This window comes from Jaculus jaculus, chromosome 2 (assembly GCF_020740685.1).
Source record: "Jaculus jaculus isolate mJacJac1 chromosome 2, mJacJac1.mat.Y.cur, whole genome shotgun sequence".
Lineage (NCBI taxonomy): Eukaryota > Metazoa > Chordata > Mammalia > Rodentia > Dipodidae > Jaculus > Jaculus jaculus.
Genome location: NC_059103.1, coordinates 105,180,874 through 105,204,426, shown reverse-complemented (window position 1 = coordinate 105,204,426; position 23,553 = coordinate 105,180,874). Strand labels below are relative to the sequence as shown.

Below are 23,553 nucleotides of genomic sequence, written 5' to 3'. Positions count from 1 at the left end.
ATTTTGCTGGTAGCCAGAGTAGGGTAAGATCAGGGGAGGAGGCATCTAACCTAAGACAGGGAACATATTGAAAGATAATACATTTATCCAATGACAGACTCACCTCCTTTAGGAGCTGCATAGGATTCAGACCTATGCATATCGGCTCACAATAAAGTGAGTATGATATGGGCACCAACATGGGTGCGAGGCAAAGCACCGCAAGGGAAGGTCCCTTTCTGACTGCTTCTGAACTCCCTGAGAGAAAAACCTGACTTCATGGAGGTTGGTACCACACCTATTATGATCACATAGGCCCTGCCTCTCCTCTCCAAAAGGTACCAAGGGCCAAGATTGTGGGACAAAAAAATGACAGCCGATGGGGTGAGTCACGTCAGTACTCCCCCAGTTGGTAAAAGCCCACCATTTAATAGCAGGTCTCCCCCACTTTTGTATAAAAGAAGGGAGGAGATGTTGGGAGCCCCAGCTGCTCTTTGACCTTGGGAGCTAAGAATGTCCTTCTGCCCCTGACAACCTAAGACAGGCACAGTCACTTCTTTTAATAAATAAAGAAGAGGAGATGTCAGGAGCCACAGGGGCACTGCAGTTGCTCTTTGACTTCGGGTGCTACAGGTGGTCTTTAATCTCTTAACTCAAAGGCCTTATCCTACAGCCTAGGTGAGAAGGCAGCCCAGGTGAGAATATGCCAGTTACAAAGGCATTATTTAACATAAGGCACAGGTGCCTGATAGTGGGGTGTTACCACATAGCCCTTGTGAAGCTGACCTTAGGCACTTAGGCATTGTCGAGAAAGTTCTATCTTCTGTATATAAGCTTGTGTCTGCCTGAATAAACCTGAGCCTTGATCAGAGCTTGTCTTGGCTCCATTCCTTGTGTTCTTGTCTCAGATTCATTCCCACTCCCTCCTTCGAGGTCTGTTTCGACCTTCGTGCTGCAGGCCGGCACAAACAGATATTAGAAAGAAAATTATTTAACATCTCATTTATAAAGGAAGGTTTGCAACTTATTAGAACACAAAAGTCCCATTTTATATCCACACATATATGCAATATATTATACTTTTTTCCAGTAAAAATCTTATTGTGAAAAATTGGTAACACAGAGAAACTTGGAGAAAATCATATAATAAAACTCTGTAGTTACCTCTCAATTAAGAAAGTTATACAAATACAGCCAATATAATTTTATTTATTATTTTTCTTTCCCCTTCTATTCCCTAACCATTCTTAAACATCATATGATTCTTTTAATAAATATTTTATTTATTAACTATGTTCTGAGGATTGAACACAGGGCTGTATAAATGCTGTACACCTGAGCATTATTCTTAGCACCATAGTTATTATATACAGGAAACCTAAAAATATTTTGTAGGTACAACTGCTATACCATTAGTAGCTAAGTTTTGATGAGACATTGATTATAAATATTTGTTTAAAACTTATAGCTTTCTTTGGGTCATGATATCATGTGATAAATTAAGCAGGCAGGTTCATATCCAATCACAGAAGTTTCCAATTTGCTCCTGGTATCTTCAAAAGGTCAGGATTGTGCGGATGCTGTTAATAACAATAAAACAACAGTGAACATAATTTACATGGCAATTTTAACCAAAGCCTCATGCTTTGTTTTATTCTGTTTTTCATTTAAGGTTTTTGCCCAATATTTAGAAATAATTATTAAAATTAACGTAAGTTATGATGGAATTTAGGGTAATGTAAATCTGTGTTCTTTGGCAATGGTCACTCATATTTGGCTCTACAATAAACTGTTTCTTATACCCTTAAAAATTAATATAAGTTATTTGTACAAAATAATTTGTTTCATTATGACCCTTTAATGCATGTGTACAGTGCAATGTGATCATAGGCATCCCTTTCTCTCTCTTTTGGCCTCCTTATCCCTCCTGCTATAGAAACTCACTTGGTTAAAATCATTTCTTCTGTCATCCTTTCCTATTCATAACAATAGTATTATACGTGTAGTTGCACAGTGCTCACAGGCTGGGGCACTGAGGACTCTGACTTGACCTAACGCAGCCCTTGCTGCCAGACAGCACACACCAGCTGAGAAGTGAGGTTTCAGTGCTGGAATAACCACTGCTCTTGGTTTTTTTTTTACCAAGGGCAAAGTTTGGTATCAAGGAGAGAAAAGTTGGTGTGTTGAGATGCTACTCTCAAATGTTTACAATCTAGATAATGCCAGTTTGTAAAAACAAGGTGTGTGGGGGGGTACCTTCAAGGACAAAGAATTCCTATCTTTCTCAGACATTACCGTTGGAGCTGAAGAATGCTTACATAAGTGAGCTGCCATGCCATAATACCTTCTTTCTCCAGGAAATGAAGCTGCTTATACCTGTGGAGGGAGGCGCTCTGTCCTTTTCTCACCATGGCTCAGGGTCACTGCACCTTAACCCGCTAGTGAGTTTTCATGTCTCTTTTCCCTTCTGGTGCCTTTCTTTTGTGTCGCCGGGTTGGCAGGAAGACCTGCCCTCCCCTTGCTTCCTGCGCCCGTGTGCATTGCAGAAATGGAAGCTTCTCTTTTTCCTAAATGACTAGCATTTAATCTGTTAAGTGCGTCTACTACTTCTGATACAGAAAGTTGGACAAGACAAGTGGCTAGTTCTTTAAAATCATTAATGTTTTCTAAACAACTCAACATATATGTGATAATTTACCTTTTTCCTTGGTTCAGTAGGTCAAATGCCTCATTGATTTTGTCAAAAGGGAGAGTATGGGTCACCAATATGTCCAGATCAAATTTCTTATTCTTGTAGTCAGTAACCAGGTTTGGGACAGAATCTACACTTTTCCAACCTGCAATTTGGCCAAAGTGTCAAATAAAGAAAAGAATGGCATTTGACATAAATAAGTTGTTTATTTTTTTCTTTTCTTTCTTTCTTTTTTTTAATTTTCATTTTTTATTATTGACAACTTTTATAATTATAGAAAATAATGATTCCCTCCCCCTCGCTTTCCCCTTCACAATTCCACTTAAGTTGTTTACTTTTATCTCCTTTCTTTCTTTCTTTCTTTCTTTCTTTTTTTTTTTTTTTTTTTGGTTTTCCAAGGTAGAGTCTCACTCTAGCTCAGGCTGACCTAGAATTCAATCTGTAGTCTCAGGGTGCCCTTGAACTCATGGTGATCCTCCTACCTCTGCCTCCCAAGTGCTGGGAGGCACCATACCTGGCTTTCAAAGAAATTTTTATAGCATATATGTCATGCACTTTGCTGATATCTTCCCTCCCCTAGTATTCTTGTTTGTCACACCCTACTTCTGCTGGTCTCCTTATACTTTCATATCTTTTTTATTTAGTTAAATTTGGATAAGTGTATTTGTTGGATGGATGAAATTATTAGGTTATACTTAGGTTGTTCTAAATGCATGAAGATCCTGTGCTCCATTTTAATTTTTTATATTTATATCTATCTTAACATTTTTCTTCATAAATTCAGGATTTTTTTCTACTGTACATAGAAATTTGTCTCAGATCAAAGTTTACCTTTTGTTCTTCTGTGTTGGCTCTTTATAATGCAAGCTGAGATTTCCTTCCTTTCCTTTCTTCCTTCTTTCCCGCCTTCCTTCCTTCCTTCCTGCCTTCCTTGAACTCACCTATGTAGCCTCAAACTAGATCCTCCTGCCTCATATTCCAGAGTACTAGGACTACAGACCTGTACCATTATGCCAAAGCTATTTAAATTGAATTTCAATGTGTCAATTTTTATAGTTATATTTCTAAATGAGTTCCATTTACTTTCAGCTAATAGGGTAGTTTGGCATATTCTTTTTTTTTTATTTTTATTTTTTTAAATTTTTTTTTGGTCATTTTTTATTTATGAGTGACAGACACAGAGAGAAAGACAGATAGAGGGAGAGAGAGAGAATGGGCGCGCCAGGGCTTCCAGCCTCTGCAAACGAACTCCAGACACGTGCGCCCCCTTGTGCATCTGGCTAACGTGGGACCTGGGGAACCGAGCCTCGAACCGGGGTCCTTAGGCTTCACAGGCAGGTGCTTAACCGCTAAGCCATCTCTCCAGCCCTGGCATATTCTTTAGATATGTTCTCTGCACTAGTATTAACATACATTCCCAAAAGTCAATAATCTTCTTTCTAGTAATTTTATATTATTATGAAGAAAATTGAAAATTGTGCAAAAAATACTAACCACCAAAAAACGTTCCATTTATAGTACGGCCCAGTATTAGGTCCACTGGAAAAACACTCAGTCCTTTCTCATCAGCTTTTGCTCCAACCACAGTACATGACCCCCAACCGACTATTGTGGACTCCAGAGCTGCTTTCTGAAATGTCAAACATAAAGTATTATCTGAGTAAGTAGAAAACTAAACATGAAGCCTAGTGTGGATATATACAATGCTTTAGGAAAAGTCAATCCAACTCTTCATGTTTGATAATAGGACTTGAGGTAATGAGGCCATAGCATCGTTTAGATTGACACTTGAGGCTTTAGTGGTCTGTTATAAATAGTATGTACAGTAAGATTCTTAGCATCATCAAAAATGATACTGAAAAGAAATAGGACACTGTGGTGGTTTGATTCAGGTGTCCCCCATAAACTTAGGTGTTCTGAGTGCTAGGTTCCCAGCTGATGGAGATTTCAGAAATTAATGCCTCCTGGAGGGAGTGTATTGTTGGGGGCCGGCTTATGGGTATTAAAGCCAGTTTCCCCTTGCCAGTGTTTGGCACACCCTCCTGTTGCTGTGGTCCACCTTATGTTGGCCAGGGGATGATGTCCACCCTCTGCTCATGCCATCCTTTTCCCCTGCCATCGTGGAGCTTCCCCTCGAGCCTGTAAGCCAAAATAAAATTCTTTTTCCCAGAAGCTGTTCTTTGTTGGATGATTTCTACCAGCAATGCGAACTGGACTGCAATAGTAACTCTTTCTTTTACCCTGTGCAGTATCATAGTAGGCTGAATCTGGAGTGTATAACATCAAGTAAAACACATGGAAATAGCAATGAAAGGATATTATAACATTTTGACAATCTGCCATTGACATTTACTAAAATGCAATTCCAGGGGCCAAGGACCAAAATATTTAAAAGTCATAATGAGAGAACTAGTAAGTTATTCATCAGAACTGGGGAATGGAGCACACAGTAGATACTTACATGTCAAAACAGGAAAATAAAAAGAAATACCATTTAAAACAGAAGGCAAATATCATACAAAATCATGTCAGCTGCTGTATATCAAACATTTCATCTGCTCCCCTCCAGTCTTTAGCCCTTGTGCAGTTAAGATATGCCTGTTTATCTGCTCTGGTTGGAATGACCCAGAAAACGTCAAGTTCAGATTGTGAGGTCACTAATTTGAACTTCTTCCTTGCTGAGTCTCCACATGGAAGGCATAGCCCAAGAAGGTTGCCTAAACATATATTGGTCTTTGAATAAGACAAAGAACATTATCTGTTAACCTACTATGAGGTTGGGATTAATGTAACTAGTTTAAGACTGATATGGGATAAAAGTACAACCTTTGTTCATATTCCTTGAAGTTAACTTGATTCTGAATCCTTCTTTGTTTGTTATTTTTTGTTTTTTTGAGATAGGGTCTCACTCTAGCTCAAGTGGGCCTGGAATTCACTATGTAGTCTCAGGGTGGTATCAAACTCATGGTGATCCTCCTACCTCTACCACCCAAGTGCTGGGATTAAAGGCATGTGCCACCGTGCCTGGCTCTTGACTCTGAATCTTTTGGAGTGATTTTTACTTTTACAAATATCTCAAAATTTCAATGGGCATCCTATATCACTGTCTGAAACAGTCTCTGGAAGATGCAATGTCTTAGAATTTTAGAACATGTTTTTCTTTTTTCTTTTTTTTTTTTGGTTTTGTGAGGTAGGGTTTCTAGGGTTTCACTCTAGTCTAAGCTGATCTGGAATTCACCATGTAGTCTCAGGGTGGCCTCAAACTCATGGCAATCCTCCTACCTCTGCCTCCTGAGTGCTGGGATTAAAGGTATGCACCATCACACCTGGCTGTTTTTATTTGAATATGTACTGAGTTATTGTTTTGAGGATTCCTAACACTTGAAAAACAACTCTTTTATTTATTTTAATTTTTTTTTTGTTTTTTTTTCAAGGTAGGGTCTCACTCTGGTCCAGGCTGACCTGGAATTCACTATGTAGTCTCAGGGTGGCCTCGAATTTACGGCAATACTCCCACCTTTGCCTCCCGAGAGCTGGGATTAAAGGCGTGCGCCACCACGCCCAACTATTTTAATTTTTTTAATGAATAAATAAATTAATGAATTTATAAACAGAGAGCAATAGAGAGACAAAGAGAGATGGGACTCCAGAGCCTCCAGCCACTGCAAATGACCTCTGGATGCATATGACACTTTGTGCATTTGGCTTTATGTGGGTACTGGATAATCAAACCAGATTATTGGGAGGCTTTGCAGCCTTAGCTGCTGAGCCATATCTCCAGCCCCCAAAATCAACTCTTCAAGCCAGACATGGTGATGTGCACCTATAATTGCTGCATATGGGAGGCTGAGGCAGTAGGATTGCCAGTTCCAGGCCAGCAAATATAGCAAGATCCTGTCTCAAAAACAAAACAAGGGTTGGAGAGATGTTTCAGTGGTTAAGGCACTTGGCTGCAGAACCTAATGACCCAGGTTTGATTCCCCAGCACCAATGTAAAGCTGGATGCACAAAGTGGTGCATGCATCTGGAGTTTGTTTGTAGGGGATCTGATGTGCCCATTCATATTCTCTTTCTCTCTGCTTACAAATAAATAAAAACATTTAAAAACAAAACAACCCCCCCACACACATACCAAACACAACATCAACAATAAGAAAACAAAGAAGAAAAAAATTCTCTACCTTCTGCAGTTTTTTTTTTTTTTAAATATGGCAGAGACATTTTTCTTTCGATATACTGTATAGACAGAGCCATGGAGAGAGGAAAAGACTATAGGCTGCTTATATTAACACTGTTTAAAATTCTTGTTTTTGGGCTGGAGAGATGGCTTAGCGGTTAAGCGCTTGCCTGTGAAGCCTAAGGACCCCGGTTTGAGGCTCGGTTCCCCAGGTCCCACGTTAGCCAGATGCACAAGGGGGCGCACGTGTCTGGAGTTCGTTTGCAGAGGCTGGAAGCCCTGGCGCGCCCATTCTCTCTCTCTCCCTCTATCTGTCTTTCTCTCTGTGTCTGTCACTCTCAAATAAATAAATAAAAATTAAAAAAAAAATTCTTGTTTTATTTTTAAATGCCTTTCCTGTTGCTGCTTCTACATTTCTGATCTTTCCTCCAAGTCAGGAATTACCCTCCATAATGAGAACTTGGTTGAAATTGGGAGTGAATATAAATATGGAATTTTATCTACTATATTAACTTTTGATAAGAACTCTTTTGGGTTGAGTTTGCAAAACCTTATAGAATTGTCAATTACTATAGTTTTAGAATTATTCTGGTAGCTTCATCTTTTTCTTCTGTTGGTGTCTGTAGGCTGCTTTAGATCATTCAGGCCAAATTCATACCATTACTATAATTATAGTAGCACAAAACAGCTTAATACAGGAGGTCACATCAGTGTGCACCGAAGGAAATGCATTGTAGCTGAGGCAGTGATATATGACTTACAGCTGACTATTCTTTTCTGTCATCAACTTTGAAAATATTAAGGGCATCAAATGTAAAGAACATGATCCACTTTCTCTTATTATTTGATGATTAAAGACAAATTGGAGCTAAGCTCCAAGGGGGACAATATACATACCATGGTTTGAGATGATCCCACACAGTCGAGGGAGAAGTCCACACCTCCATTGGTCAGTTCACTGATGACATCTTGGATGGGTTTATCCAGGTCTCTGGGATTAAGGCAGTCAGTGGCTCCCAGGGCCTTGGCTTTTGTAAACTTTTCACTGTTGATGTCAATAGCTATGATTCTGGAAGCTCCTGCTGTTTTACAGCCCATCACAGCAGAGAGACCTACACATCCCAGCCCAAAGACAGCACAAGTAGAACCAGGGGTGACCTGCAGGCAGGAAAATATACAGTATTCTTTTTAGGAGAAAAAGTGCGATTAGGACTCAGACAAAAGATTGCCTGTTATAAAATTATATGATGTGTCCAGTGGAGAAAATCTGCCAGTATGAAAACAGCTGCATGCCTACATAAACTTGGAAAATTATTTAAGGAGCATTAAAACTTTCAGTTTATAAAGAACAAGCCCAAAATAATAAAATAATTTTCTGGTTTTCTTTTTCCCTCAGTGTTGGTAGGACAAAATTTGAAAGCCCACATACTCTAAAGAAGCTATTTTTTTCCTATTAAAAAATTGCATCACTGGTAATTTAGCATGTGTGAAGATATGTAACTATATACATATAATTATTTGTTCTTTTCAATCTCTTTACAGTTTTTAATAATTAATTAAACAAGTGTATACATGTATATAATGAATTGTGATCACATTAGCCTCCCTCTTCTTTCTCTTGTTCCCCTCACCTGCTGAATCTCTTCTTCCTTCCAACTCGTCCCCCTTCTACTTCAATGTCTTTGCTTCTTTTCTTTCTTCTTCCTTACGTTTGGTGACCCACTGAGTTTAACTGGAGCTGCTTGTATGAGCGTCAGTGGGGGTATTTACTGGAGTCAACTTGCCAGTGGCTACACCACTGACGAAAATGCCCCCCGCCCCAGCAACCATTAACTGGCATTTATATTTCTGATAGACTTTATTTTGTGGTGTTACATACAGTTGGTTTTGAATGACCACTTATATTGAAGGATATTTGTTTGCTTGTTTGAGACGGGATCTTGCAAGGTTGCCTTGATCTGGAGATCCTGGTGCCTCAGCCTCTAAAGTGCCGTGATACAGCTGTGCACCACTACACACAGCAAGGTTTTCTTTTTCTTTTTTTTTTTTTTCATTTTTTGCCCTAAATATTTTTATTTATTTATTTATTTGTTTATTTGAGAGAGAAAGAGAAAGAGGCACATAGAGAAAAAGAATGGGCATGCCAGGGCCTCCTGCCACTGTTAACAAATCACAGACGCATGCACTACCTTGTGCATCTGGTTTACATGTGCTCTGGGGAGTCAAACCTGGGTCCTTTGGCTTTGCAGACAAGAGCCTTAATGGCTAAGCCATCTCTCCAGCCCACAGCACATTTTTTTTTTCCTTCATTTTTTCAAGGTAGGGTCTTGCTCTAGCTAGGCTGACCTGGAATTCACTATGTAGTCTCAGGGTGGCCTCGAACTCATGTCAATCCTCTTACCTCTGCCTCCCAAGTGCTGGGATTAAAGGCTTGTGCCACCATGCCTGGCTCCACAGCAAGTTTTTCTGTTTGACCTTTGTTTACCTTCTGGTGTCATCTCTGTGTTATTAACAGAATAACAGCATAACAAATGTTGCACTTTCCTGACCTCATATCTTAATTCCTGCTGTTATATCAGCAGACGTACATTTCATTTTATTTCCTTTAAAATATAACCTGTCTGGGCTGGAGAGATGGCTTAGCGGTTAAGCGCTTGCCTGTGAAGCCTAAGGACCCCGGTTCGAGGCTCGGTTCCCCAGGTCCCACGTTAGCCAGATGCACAAGGGGGCGCACGCGTCTGGAGTTCGTTTGCAGAGGCTGGAAGCCCTGGCGCGCCCATTCTCTCTCTCTCCCTCTATCTGTCTTTCTCTCTGTGTCTGTCACTCTCAAATAAATAAATAAAAAATGAATAAAATATAACCTGTCTTCCTAGATTTGGTTTAAAGGACATTTTATCCATGGATTTTTTTTTTTTTTGATTCTTCAATTAGAAATCAGTGCCATTTTGCATTTCCTATATAATTTTATAATCTAATAATAGATTTCTTCTTCTCTTTCTCTTCTTCTTTCCTTTTTCCTTCCTTCCATTTGTTTTTATGAGACAGTTTCATATTGTAGCCCAGGCTGACCTCAAACTCATGGTGGTTCTTTTGCCTCAGGCCCTTGAAGCACTAACATTATAGGCACTAGCCACCAGGCCTAGATAGTATTTCTTCTTAAGACTGTTTCAAAATGTAGATATATATGTATATTTTTTGAGGTAGGGTATCACTGCAGCCCAGGCTGACCTGGAATTCACTATGGAGTCTCAGGGTGGCCCCGAACTCACTGCAATCCTCCTACCCTCTGCCTCTCGAATACTGGGATTAAAGGCATGCACCACCATGCCCAGCTGTAGATATTTTTTAATATTCCACGTTATTGAGAACTATTGTATATTAAGTCTTTAATAAGTGCTTTTGACATTGAATTAGATGGAAACCATATGTAAGATTGGTAAGGAAGGTGCTCTAACTGGGATAAAATTTTTTTAGGAATGGAATAATGGTAGAAAATACTACATAGAGATAAGCTTAATTCATATTTTCTAACGAGCATTGAAAACTGTTAGGATAAAATACAAATAAAAGGTCAGGTGTTGTGGTGCATGCCTTTAATCCCAGCACTTGTGAAGCAGAGGTAGGAGGATGACCATGAGTTGGAGGCCACCCTGAGACTACATAGAAAATTCCAGACCAGCCTGGGTTAGAGTGAGACCCTATCTCAAAAGAAAAGAAAAAAAAAAAAAAAAAGAAGGAAAGAAAAAGAGAGAATCTGTCTAGGAAACATATCAGTTCTTTCTTTTCCTTTTCCTTTTGTTTTTGTTTTTTTTGAGGTAGGGTCTCACTCTAATCTAGCCTGACCTGGAACTCTGTAGTCCCAGGCTGGCCTTGAACTCACAGTGAGCCTCCTGCCTCTGTGTCCTGAGTGCTGGAATTAAAGATGTGCACCACCACCTGGTTAGTCAGCACTTTCTAAATTGAAAACAAGACTAGTAAGGAACACAGAGGATGCACACTTACGCAGTGGGAAAAGGACAGCCAAGCTAGGAAACAGTGCTGAGAAAACTGATATGCAAAACCATACACACAAGTCAGCTCAAAGCGGATTAACTTCAATGTAACAGCTATATAAACCTGTCAGGAGAAAACACAAGGGAGAGTCTTCCTGTCAGTGGTGTGCATGCAAGTGATTTCAGGTCTGACTTTTAACGTCCAGGAAGGGGTGGCTCAGTGTTAAAGGCACTTGCTTGCAAAAGCCTAATGGCCTGGGTTCAACTCTCCAGTACCCATGTAAAGCCAGATGTGCAAAGGCACATGTGTCTGGAGTTGGTTTGCACTGGCAAGAGGCCCTGGTATGTCTATAGTCTCTCTCTCTCTCCTCCCTCTCTCTGCTTGCAAATAATAAATAAAAATGTTTAAGAACCCAGGAGCTGGGGAGGATCACGAGTTCTGGATCATGAGTTCCAGTCCAGCCTGGGTACCTATTGAGACACTAAAACAAGCTGGGTGTGGTGGTGCACACCTTTAGTCCAAACACTCGAGAGGATGAGGCAGGAGGATTGCTGTAAATTTGAGGCCAGCCTGAGACTACATAGTGAGTTCTAGCTCATCCTGTACTAGAGTGAAACCCTACCTTAGAAAACCAAAAACAAACAACAAAAAAACCAGCTTCTTATGGTATTGGTGGTGCATGCTGGTAGAAATTGCTGAAGAGGTGGAGGCAGGAGGATTAGGAGTTTGAGGTCAGTCTGGGCTACACATTTACCAGTGCACACTTTTACCCAGAACTTGGGAGGCAGAGGTAGGAGGACCGCCATGATTTCAAGACCACCCTCAGACTGCAGAGTGAATTCCAGGTCAGCCTGGGCTACAGAGAGACCCTACCTTGAAAAACCAAAAACCAAACAAAACAACAAACAAACAACAAAATCCCCCAACAAACTGGTGTGGTGGCACAGGCCTGTAATCCTAACACTGGGAAAGCTGAGGCAGGAGAATGTCTATGAACTCAAAGCCAGCCTGGGTGAGTATGAGAAGCTATGTCAAAAGTACAAAACAAAACAAAAGAAAAAAAAGACAAATGGTATGTATCAATGTAAAAAGCTTCTGGATACTAAGGAAACAACCATTAACATCAACATAACCCATGGAATGGGAGAGAGAATATATTTGCAAATTATATATCTGATAAAATGCTAATCCCAAAGCCAGGTGTGGTGGCCCATGCCTTTAATTGCAGCAAAGGTCCGTAGATCACTGTGAGTTCAAGGCCTTCAACTACATTGTGAATTCCAGGTCACCTTGGACTAGAGTGAGACCCTACCTTGAAAAACACCCCCCCCCATGCTAATTCTAAAAACATATAAGGAAACTTATTATACCCAATGATGATTATAGTTAATATGTACTTAAATATTGTAGAGAGTAAATTTTAAATGTTTTCATTATAAAAAGATAATTATGTGAGATGGTAGATGTTATTTTATTTAATCATTTCATAATGTGTACATATATCAGAACCCCACATTGTATGCCCTATATAATTTTTGTTGATTAAAATTAAATAATTCAAAACAGAATACCAGCATGATGGTTCCTGCCTTTAATTCCAGCACTTGGGAGATAGAGACAGGAGGATCTTGAGTTTGAAAACAGCCTGGGCTACATAGGGGACAGAGAGGGAGAGAGAAAGAGAGAGAGAGAGGAACTGCAGTTGAATTGCTAATGATATTATCTCATAGTAAGGAGTAATGTCTAAGTGGAGTCAGCCTTAGGAAGATGGGGGAGTCTTCCTTGCAATGTTGTAAGGTTGTTGAAGGTATCTTCTTGGGAGAACCTTATTAACTCTTTTTTAAAAAAAAATTATTTATGGGCTGGAGAGATGGCTTAGCGGTTAAGCGCTTGCCTGTGAAGCCTAAGGACCCCGGTTCGAGGCTCGGTTCCCCAGGTCCCACGTTAGCCAGATGCACAAGGGGGCGCACGCGTCTGGAGTTCGTTTGCAGAGGCTGGAAGCCCTGGTGCGCCCATTCCCTCTCTCTCCCTCTATCTGTCTTTCTGTCTGTGTCTGTCGCTCTCAAATAAATAAATAAAAAAAAATTATTTATTTGAGAGAAAGAAAGAGAAAGAGGCAGATAGAGAATGGACTCACCAGGGTCTTCAGCCACTAGAAAAGAACTCCAGATGCATGTGCCATGTTGTGCATCTGGCTTTTTATGAGTCCTGGGGAATCAATCCTGTTTCCTTTGGCTTTGTAGGCAAATGCCTTAACTGCTAAGCCACCTCTCCAGCCCAATAACTCTTCTAGCTTAATCAGCTTGCTTAAGAATGCTTAAATTCTAACATAGGGGTCCATGGACACATCTTGCCAGGACACACTCTCTTGAAGCCACAATGGGATAAGAAACAGGCAAATTATTATTCACTGAGGGAGGAGAATCTACACAGTGCTAGAGTGCATTCAGGATACTAAATGGAGGTAGGGGAGGGTTTCTGCTGTACTTTGGGTCAGTTGCCCCTGCTGAAAATTCATATTTAAGGGACATATTTCAACAGGAATTGTCTATAATCAAACAATGGATTTATCAACAGGCCATATGTGTTATATATGTTATATAATTCATGTTGCTAAGTATTGCTAGTGAGTATCATTCTAACTAGGTTAAATGACTTATTTTTTTTTTTTAAATGACTTATTGAAAATCACAGATGTTGGCCTGGAAACATAGCTCATTGATACAGTATTTGCATAGCTTATACAGTGCCCTTGGGTTTACTCCTCCAATACATAAAATCAAACACAGAGGCAATAAATGTTACAGTTAATTATAGGATCAATAAATGATATAGCCAGAGTGTGAGATAATTTTAACTCTTTTATATAATGCTGCCTCCCAGGAAACTGCTTTTAAATAACCTGGTCTTTAACAATTTACCTTGGCATCATTGATTGCAGCCCCATAGCCTGAAGAAAACCCACATCCAATCAGACACACTCTTTCCAAGTTTGCATCGTCATCAATTTTGGCAAGATTAGCTTCTGACACCACAGTGTACTGAGAGAAGGAACTAACGCCCATGTAATGGTATATTGCTTTTCCTTTGCAAGTAAATCTGCTGGTCTTGTCTTCCATTAGTGTTTGATCAATATTGGGATTTTTAAATTCACTAGAAAAATACAAAGGATAAGAAAGTAGATGGGACTTAGATAATTTTCCCATAAAATGTATCAGGCATTATATATTTGTCTAGACAGTTTTATGAAATTAACATGGAGAAGTTGATAAAATAATTAGCTACTTTTCACATTTCTATATAGTCTTTTAGAAGTCTTATAAGAAGGAAGCCATAAACTCTTATTGAATGCTTTTTAATGTATAAAGAACTCTCCATAAGACTATATTATAGGGCTGGAGAGATGGCTTAGTGGTTAAGCGCTTGCCTGTGAAGCCTAAGGACCCTGGTTCGAGGCTCGGTTCCCCAGGTCCCACGTTAGCCAGATGCACAAGGGGGCGCACGCGTCTGGAGTTCGTTTGCAGAGGCTGGAAGCCCTGGCGCGCCCATTCTCTCTCCCTCCCTCTCTCTGTCTTTTTCTCTGTGTCTGTTGCTCTCAAATAATAAATAAAAAATGGACAAAAAAAATTTTAAAAAAGAGTATATTATATTAACTCAAAATTTTTCTCATGGGAAATCAAAATAGAAAAAAAATAGAATCATACATTGAACTCCTGTGTACTCATCTGCCAGCTTCAGTAGCTATCAGGTGACAGGCAATCTAGTTTCTGTTACCTCTCCGTATTACATGCCTCTGCCCCTGCATCACACTGTCGTGTGTGTGTGTGTGTGTGTGTGTGTGTGCGCACACACATGCACCATGGGCAAGGTTGTTAGGATCTCTTGCCTCTGTAAACTAAGACCAGATGCTTGTACCATATTGGCACCTGAATTTACATGGCTATGAGGGAATGGAACCTGGGCCAGCAGGCTTTGTAAGCAAGTGCCTCTAACCACTTAGACATCTCCCCAGCACCCCCCACCACACCCCCTTGTTAATGTGGGTTCTGAGGATTGAATTCAAGTCATCATACTTACAAGGCATTTTGCTGACTGAGCCATCTCACTGTCTCCTTAGTTCCAGTTTCCATCACACTTTTTTTTTTTTATTATTGGTTTTTCAAGGTAGAGTCTCACTCTAGCTCAGGCAGACCTGGAATTTGCTATGTAATCTCAAACTCATGGAAATCCTCCTACCTCTGTCTCCCGAATGTTGGGATTAAAGGTATGCACCACCATCCCTGGTGCCCATCACACTTTTGATGCAAACCCATAGCATTACTATTTCTTCTACATTGAAATATCTCTAAATATATCTCTAAAAGATACTTTTAGATACACATATTGCATTGCTTAATATCTCCTTTGTCTCTTTTTAAAAGTTATTTATTTGCTTATTTATTTTATTTAGTTGAGAGAGAGAGAGGGAGATCAAGAGAATGATGGGCACGCCAGGTCCTTCAGCCACTGTAAATGAATTCCAGACACATGTGCCACCTTGTGTATCTGGCTTATGTGGGTCCTGTGGAATCGACCCTGGGTCCTTTAGCTTCACAGGCATACAACTTAACCACTAAGCCATCTCTCCAGCACCCACCCCCCACTTGGTTCTTTTAATTTATACCTCCGTCTTAGCAATTCATTTGTTGGAAAAATGGCATCATTTTTTCATGTAGAGTTTTCCTCCTTGTAGTTTGTGTTGATTGCATTCCTGAAATCTGGTCTAGCATGTTTGTCTCTGTATTTCTTCCTAAATTAAAAATTTTATTTTTTTACTTATTTAAGAGAGAAAGAGGCAGTTAGAGAGAAGATGGGCGCACCAGGGCCTCCAGCCACAGCATGTGCTAACTTGTGCATCTGGCTTTATGTGGGTCCTGGGGAATCAAACTTGAGTCCATTGGCTTTGCTGGCAGGCACATTAATATCTAGGCCATCTCTCCAGCCCCTAAATTAGAATTAGAAACAAGTATAAATAGTTGATAGGATTCAGAATTTACATTTGCAAAGTTAGTGTAATAATACATCTGATGGGATATTGTACCTGCTATCTTTTTTGTGATATTCAAATTTATTTATTTTGATTTTTTGAGATAGAGCCTCACTCTAGCCCAGGCTGACCCTGGAATTTACCATAAAGTCTCAGGCTGGCTTTGAACTCACAGTGATCCTCCTACTTCAGCCTCCCAAATGCTGGGATTAAAGGCATGTGCTACTATGCCTGGCTGATATTCAAATTTATAATCACTATCTAAATCTATTATTTCATGAACTTTCAAAACAGTGTAGTTTTAACTCTTGAGTGTCTAAAACACCATACAAAGCAGACATTATAACATTTATTTTGTAGGTGAAATTGATGCCCAGTAATATATACTAGAATAGTGTGGTTTTAGCTTCTTAGTTATTTTCAATTAACATTTAGGACAAATGGATCTTTCCATAGTCTCAATAAAATAAATCTAAGGTGATTAGACTTAGACTCCTGAGCCATAGCAAAGGTTAAAAACCTTGCTCCAAGACTGAAATCTAGGTGGCCCTGGAGTAAAGTATTGTGCCTCACTGCATTATTTTCTTATCCCTTCAGAAGCAGATACTATACTGAATTTGGCACTTAGTACCTATAGGAATGTGCTTTTACTTTTGCTACATGCAAATATAACCATTAATAATGTATAGTACTGTCCTTGTAGGCTATATACTTGAGCAACTTGCTTATTTCCCTAAATTTATTGTTATAAATTATATTAGTATGTATATTTTGCATTTCGCTATTTTTGTTATTGTATTGTGTATTAGTTACTTTCTTCTTGCTGTGACCAAATACCTGACAAAAGCAACTTAAGGGTTGGAGAGATGGTTTAGTGGTTAAGGTGCTTGCCTGCAAAGCCAAAGGACCCAGGTTGGATTCCCCAGAATCCAAGGGATGCACATCTGGAGTTTGTTCACAGCAGCTAGAGACCCTGGCATGCCCATTCTTTCCCTCTTTCTGCCTCCTTTTCTCTCTCTGTTTCTTTCTCTCTCAAATGAATGTTAATAAAATATATAAAAGCAACTTAAGCAATGATTTATTTTAGCTTATAGTTTGAAATCGTAGTCCATTGTGGTGGAAATCATGGTGACAACATTGGTCATGATCAGTTCATGGCGAGGAAGTTGATAGTGATGGATGCTCAGTGCTCAGCTCTCTTTCTTCTTTTCATTCCGTCTGGGAGCCCATGGAATGGTGCCACCCAGATTTATGATGGTCTTCCCATCTCAAATAACCCAACCTAGAAAATCCCTCCGAGGCATGCCCAGAGATTTGTTTCCATGGTGATTCTGAATCTTGTCAAGATGATAACCCAGAGTAACCATTACATATGGTATTCCATTGTGTTACTAAGTAGCAATTTATTGATTCTCTTAGTGAAGACATTCCTGCAGTTTTAAAAATCATTTTCTATTATAAATAATGTGGCCTGAGGATTCTAGCATGCTTCTCTTGGCATGTGGACTAGTGTCTTGTAGGCACCTTGAAGTAGAATTGGTGATCAAAAGATTTGCATCTTTTAAACTCCATTTAGGAATGGACAATGTGCTGTGCAAAATATTTGTGCCAATTTATTCTCTTGTTAACAGTGTAGAGCTTACCGGAGTTTTCCACAGAGATTTGTGAGAGGGCTGAGACAAAACTTGCACTTTTTACATTGAGGTGCAAAAAATGGAATTACTTTGTCACCTAGAAAGAAAGGCCATATGTTAGATGGTGTCTCACATGTTACTCATGAATGGCGGCTAGCAGCAGGGGGCGTGGCAGTGTAGAGCACTTGCCTATCTTGTATAAGGCCCTGGGCTTGATTCTTAGCTCTGAGAAAGTGGTTTCTTTTAGATAAATCAGTGGAAAAATTTTTTTTAATTTAAAAAATATTTATTTATTTATTTATTTGAGAGAGAGAGAGAGAGAGAGAGAATAGGTATGCCAGGGCCTCTAGCCACTGCAAATGAACTCCAGATGCATGTGCCACCTTGTGCATCTGGCTTTACATGGGCACTGGGGAAAAAACCTGGGTCCTTTGGCTTTGCAGGCAAGCGCCAGCACTAAGCAATCTCTCCAGCCTAGAAAACTATTTTTTACAGATACACTTAATATTCAACAATCTTTAGGTAGACAAAACGTTTTCTTTCAGTAAAATCAAAGATTGTAGATTCTCTCAAGTATTGCACATGTATTTTTTTAATCATACTCTGCTTGGCAGTCAGATAACAGGTCTGTTGTGGTTTTATTAGGTACAGAGTTGTGGATGGGAGTTTGCTATCAATGTGGCTCTGTGGCACAACTATTATTTATTACATTTCCAAACTCTCTGAGCAATAGAACATCACTGGGTAAAAGAGGAAGTGGCTCATAATAGGTGAGACAGAGTAAACTTCATATCAGTGTCATGTTGCACTATCTTGTGCGCATGTGCGACCTTGTGCACACGTTACTTTGTGTGTCTGGCTTATGTGGGATCTTGGGAGTTGAAAATGGGTCCATAGACTTCTGAGGTAAGCACCTTAACCACTAAGCCATCTCTCCAGCCCATATTTTTATCTTTTGAATTTCCAAGAAAAAACACTTAAGCTAATATTGATGAATATATTGACTTTCCCTTATATTATTATTATTATTAATATACTTATTATAATGTACTATGCAAATAGGTTTACATTTTATTTTTAAAAAATATTTTATTTACTTATTTGCAAGAATAGAGGAGGGAGGAAGAGAAAAAAAAGAGAGAGAGAGAGAGGGAGAATAGGCACGACACCAGGGCCTCTAGCCACTGCAAATGAACTCCAGATGCATGCACCACTTTGTACATCTGGCTTTACATGCATACTTGGAAATTGAATCCAGATCATTAGGTCTTGTAGGCAAGTGCCTTAACCACTAAGCAATCTTTCTAGCCTAATTTTCCATTTTAACTAGAGGAAGTATCATTTGGGAACCATAGTAGTTTCGGTTGAAACTAACCTTATAACTTTTGCTCTGTAGGGCCATTTCTTGGCAGTCTATGTTAATAAAGTGGCTACATTTCCAGGACTTTACTAGTTCTGATTTCAAATATTCTGCCTTCTTGTTATTCTGTGATGGAGCATATCTCAGATTTGCTTTTGGAGTGATGATGGCCTATGTAAATAGAGCTCAGTTGTAGCATGCAAAGCCAACTACTAGCAATTGTCACAGAAAAAGCTCAACATTTTTATTTCATTGGAATCAGAAGGAAAAATACCTGGTTTGAAGTTGGTCACTCCTGGCCCAGTACTTTCTACAACTCCTGCACACTCGTGGCCAAAGACTGTGGGGAAAAGAGCTCCCTTTTTAGGGTTGTCAGTTGGACATACACCGGTGGCGCGTACCTACAGAGCAATCACAGACTTGAGTCATTATTCTGCCATTGTAGTGTAGGGACACCTTATACCACTGCTTATTAAAATAATAACATTTTGGGGAAAAATAACATAAAATATACTAGTCTATATTCTTTTCCTATAATTCATTATGGTTTTCTAAGTTTTAAAAAAAATTTTATTTTTATTTATTTATTTATTTGACAGAGAAAGAAGGAGAGGGAGAGAGTGTGCGTGTGCACACGTGAGAGAGAGAGAGAGAGAGGGAGAGAGGGCACGTGCGAGAGAGAATGGGTGTGCCAGGGCCTCCAGCCATTGCAAATGAACTCCAGATGTGTGTGCCCCTTTGTGCATCTGGCTAATGTGGGTCCTGTGGAATTGAACCTGGATCCTTTGGCTTTGTAGGCAAATGCTTTACCTGCTAAGCCATCCCTCCAGCCCCAACTTTTAAAAAAAAATTAATATATTTTATTTATTTGAGAAAAAGAGGTAGACAGAGAAAGAGGTGTATATATATATATATATATGGAGAGAGAGAGGGAGAGGGAGAGAGATAATGGGTGCACCAGGGCCTCCTGCCATTGCAGACGAACTCCAGATGCATGTGCCCATTGTGCATCTGGCTTGTGTGAGTCCTGGAGAATTGAACCGGGATCCTTTGGCTTTGCAGGCAAATGCCATAACCACTAAGCCACCACTTCAGCCCCTGTTTTCTAACTTTTACTGTTGAGAAATCACAGAATTGGTGACTGTTGTCTCTGGGAAAGGAAACATCAAAGGGAGAGGGATGAGGGGAGGTGCACTAGGAAGAGGGAGAGAACACAGGCTTTTGTGTCATGTTCACATTTTGTTGAGACCACATGAACTGGAGGCTAGGTAATAAACCTTGTAGAGTTTTTTTTTTTTTTTTTTTTTCCCCTCATTTTTCAAGGCAGGGTCTCACTCTAGCTCAGGCTGATCTGGAACTCATTCTGCAGCGTCAGGCTTGCCTCAAACTCACAGAGATCCTCCTACCCAAGTGGTGGGATTAAAGGTGTGCACTACCAAGCTCAGGCCCTGTAGAGTTTTAAAAAGAGAAATATTGCCTGAATCATCTGTCAGTGTAACTGTTTGTATCTTCCTCAGGAGTTGCCCATGAGGCCAATTTCCTTGCTTATGTACAGATTTTCAACGTGTTGTCTAGGGGAACAGTGGGAAATGTGTTCAACTTGCTGTTTATAATTCTGCTCCCCTCTGTCCTGTTTCTCCTCTCTGCTGACCCAGTCCTGTTCGTCCTCTGGCCATCCAGTACCCTATGTTGTCAGGGTAGCTTTCTAAGTTTTCTTTCCCTCTTGTTTTGGTTCTAATTCACTGTTTTCTTTTTTTTTTTTTTTCATTAAAAAAAATTATGAGAGAGAGAGAATTGGCATGCCAGGGCCTCCAGCTACTGCAATTGAACTCCAGATGAGTGTGCCGTCTTGTGCCACATGTGTGAACTTGTGCACACCTTGAGTGGCTGGCTTACGTGGGACCTAGAGAGTTGAGCTTAGGCTTGGCAGGTAACCAACTTAACTGATAAGCCATCTCTCCAGCCCCTCTATCTTCTTTTTAATAATACCTTCTAAATAATTTTTAATTGGAAAGCAAGGGAAAGTTAATGCTATGCTAGTGTGAGCTCCTTTGTTGATTCTTCGTTCTGATGTTCCACATTAATATAGCTCAATTAAATTCAAGGGCCACTGTAAAAACTATAGTGCCTGTTTTTATTTGGGTATAAAAATATAACTCCTAGCCGGGCGTGGTGGCGCATGCCTTTAATCCCAGCACTCGGGAGGCAGAGGTAGGAGGATCGCTGTGAGTTCAAGGCCACCCTGAGACTCCATAGTGAATTCCAGGTCAGCCTGGGCTAGAGTGAGACCCTACCTCGAAAAACAAAAAACAAAAAACCAAAACAAAAAATATATAACTCCTCCATAGTGGAAACTTCAAGCCCTCTCAGTCATACCTGCCAGAAATCACATTTGCACCTGGGGGCTGTGTCCACCAGGAAAAAGTCCCCTCTCACCTGAATTCGAACTTCATGAGCCCTGGGGGGAGACACTTCTACCTCCTCAATGCAAAAGGGCTGGTTGGCTTCCCAGGCAATGGCTGCTTTGCATCTAATAACCTGTGAGAGAGAGAGGAGGAAGGAGGGAGGGAGGGAAGAAGGGAGGGAGGGAGAGAGAGAGAGAGAGAGAGAGAGAGGCTCTCATGCAAACAAGGCCAGTAACATAATTTTATTGATGAAAAACAAGGTATTTGTGACTGATTTTCAGAAGGGATCTCACCTAACTAAGTTGAACTCTACATTATTATCAGTACATATTTTTATTTTATTTTATTTGTTTTTTTGAGGTAGGGTCTCACTGTAGCCCAGGCTGACCTAGAATTCACTATGCCATCTCAGGGTGGCCTTGAACTCATGGTGATCCTCCTACTTCTGCCTCCCCAAGTGCTGGGATTAAAGGCATGCACCACCACACCTGGCTTCAGTGCATATTTTTTAAGAATCAGAAGTATTAAAGTTAACTCTCGTATTATGCCTTGATATTTTTCTCCATAACACAGTAGATATGATTATAAGATTTAAAGATCAAGTTTGGGAAGTAAGACTGACATAATTATTAAATTTTTCAGTAGAGTAGAAATTAAATAAAAATTGGTTTCTTTCTAAGAATTGGGTAAAACTACATGAAAAGAGAGAAAAACACCTAGGATTTTATAATTAATCTCTATATTTTTATAACTAAATATTTTTAGTCTTAAATTATATTTTTAATTTCAAATATAAGTAACATTGAAAGGAAGTTTATAGAAACAAAACTGTAACTCTCTAACTATTACTTCTACCTTGGATATACTTTTCCCAAGCTTTGACCATTTGAACATTTATTTTTTCCATAGTCTTTATGCAGTTTTTAGCTATGTATTAAATATCATTACTTTTATTACAAATGGAATTATAACCTCAAATTGCTTTTATCATTAAATTTAATTACAAGAAGTTTCAAAATGCAAGTCAATAAAAACTCATCTCTCCTTTTTTTTTTTTTTCAAGGTAGGGTCTCACTCTACCCAGGCTGACCTGGAATTGACAGTGTAGTCTCAAGGTGGCCTTGAACTCATGGTGATCCTCCTACCTCTGCCTCCCAAGTGCTGGGACTAAAAGCGTGCACCACCATGCCTGGCTTCATCTCTACTTTTATTATTAATTTTTTGCTTTTGATATATATTTTTCGGAGGTAGGGTCTCACTCTAGCTCAGGCTGTCCTGGAATTCACTATGTAGTCTCAGCGTGGCCTTGAACTCATGGTGATCCTCCAACCTTGCCTGCTGAGTGCTGGGATTAAAGGCGTGCACCACCATGCCTTACTTTCACTATATGCTTTTGATGAAAATCCTTTGGGTCACCACAAATGGGATCCTGTTATATATCATACTGTGTAATCTATTTTGGTCTACAAATTGATATACTATAAATACATATTCTGTTTCATGTTTACGTATATTTTTTCTTTTTGCCATTTAACTAATACTTGAGTATTCTCCTAGAAAACACTTTGGCAAACACACAGTAACGTCTTTAGAATGAATTTTAACACAGGGACTTCTATCCTCTCAGTTACCTGCTATGCTTTGGGTGTAAACCCTGAGGGAAGCCGATTCTAGCAAACATGCCAAGTCACAAAAAAGCACAAACTGAACAAAGATATTATTTACTTACTTTTCCGTTGGTGTTCATTTTTCCTGGGTAGCTTACTTTGAGTTTCTTTCTGACTCAAGAAGCCTCTTGCCTCTTCACAGAATGCTCTGTGTCCTGGGCTGGAAAAATCTTTAAATAAATACGATTCCTGCTGTTTCATTGTCCAATCGCTTTCTTTTTTGCTGCCCCACAGCCCTTCCCCCACTTTTACTTTGTCCTCTGCGCTATCATCTTTCACCCGCAAAGCCATTGCTCCTAGCTGGCACCAAATTCTCTTTGCTTGTTTGTTTTTAAACAACCTCTCTTTTATTGTACAGTATAAAATAGAGCTTGGTATTGAGGCACAAACCTTTAATGCCTGCACTCAGAAGACTCAGGTGAGGTCAAAGGATTGCTATGAATTCAAAATTAGTCTGGACTAGATTGAGACCCTAACCTCAAAAAAAAAAAAAGAAAAAGAAAAAGAAAAAAGTACATTTAGACATATAAGTATGAGTTGTAGATATTTATTAAGAACAGGAACTTCCCTTTGTCTTAGCACTTTTTAACCCATTCTTCTCTCTTATAACCCTGGTAATA

At 39.6% G+C, this 23,553-nt stretch overlaps 1 protein-coding gene across 1 annotated transcript; it reads right to left on the bottom strand.

Moving 5' to 3' along the window:
* Window positions 1-1,457: 1,457 nt before the first annotated feature.
* On the bottom strand, window positions 1,458-23,072 carry LOC101607665 (all-trans-retinol dehydrogenase [NAD(+)] ADH4). The gene is made up of 9 exons (XM_004661545.3): window positions 22,996-23,072; window positions 21,298-21,399; window positions 19,136-19,262; window positions 17,511-17,598; window positions 13,763-13,994; window positions 7,746-8,006; window positions 4,166-4,301; window positions 2,678-2,816; window positions 1,458-1,559 (listed from the first exon to the last, which is right to left on the bottom strand). The coding sequence occupies exons 1-9, from the start codon at window positions 23,011-23,013 to the stop codon at window positions 1,535-1,537; spliced, it is 1,128 nt and encodes a 375-aa protein (XP_004661602.2). The 5' UTR covers window positions 23,014-23,072; the 3' UTR covers window positions 1,458-1,534.
* Between the last annotated feature and the right edge of the window lie 481 nt (window positions 23,073-23,553).

What these genes read in the sequence shown, in the direction of transcription:
- LOC101607665 (XM_004661545.3), bottom strand. An exon ending in AAATGGAACGTTTTTTGGTG is followed by an intron (nt 2,817 to 4,165) that starts GTTAGTATTTTT and finishes GCCAAATTGCAG; the next exon opens with GTTGGAAAAGTGTAGATTCT. An exon ending in CTACTGAACCAAGGAAAAAG is followed by an intron (nt 1,560 to 2,677) that starts GTAAATTATCAC and finishes TGTTATTAACAG; the next exon opens with CATCCGCACAATCCTGACCT.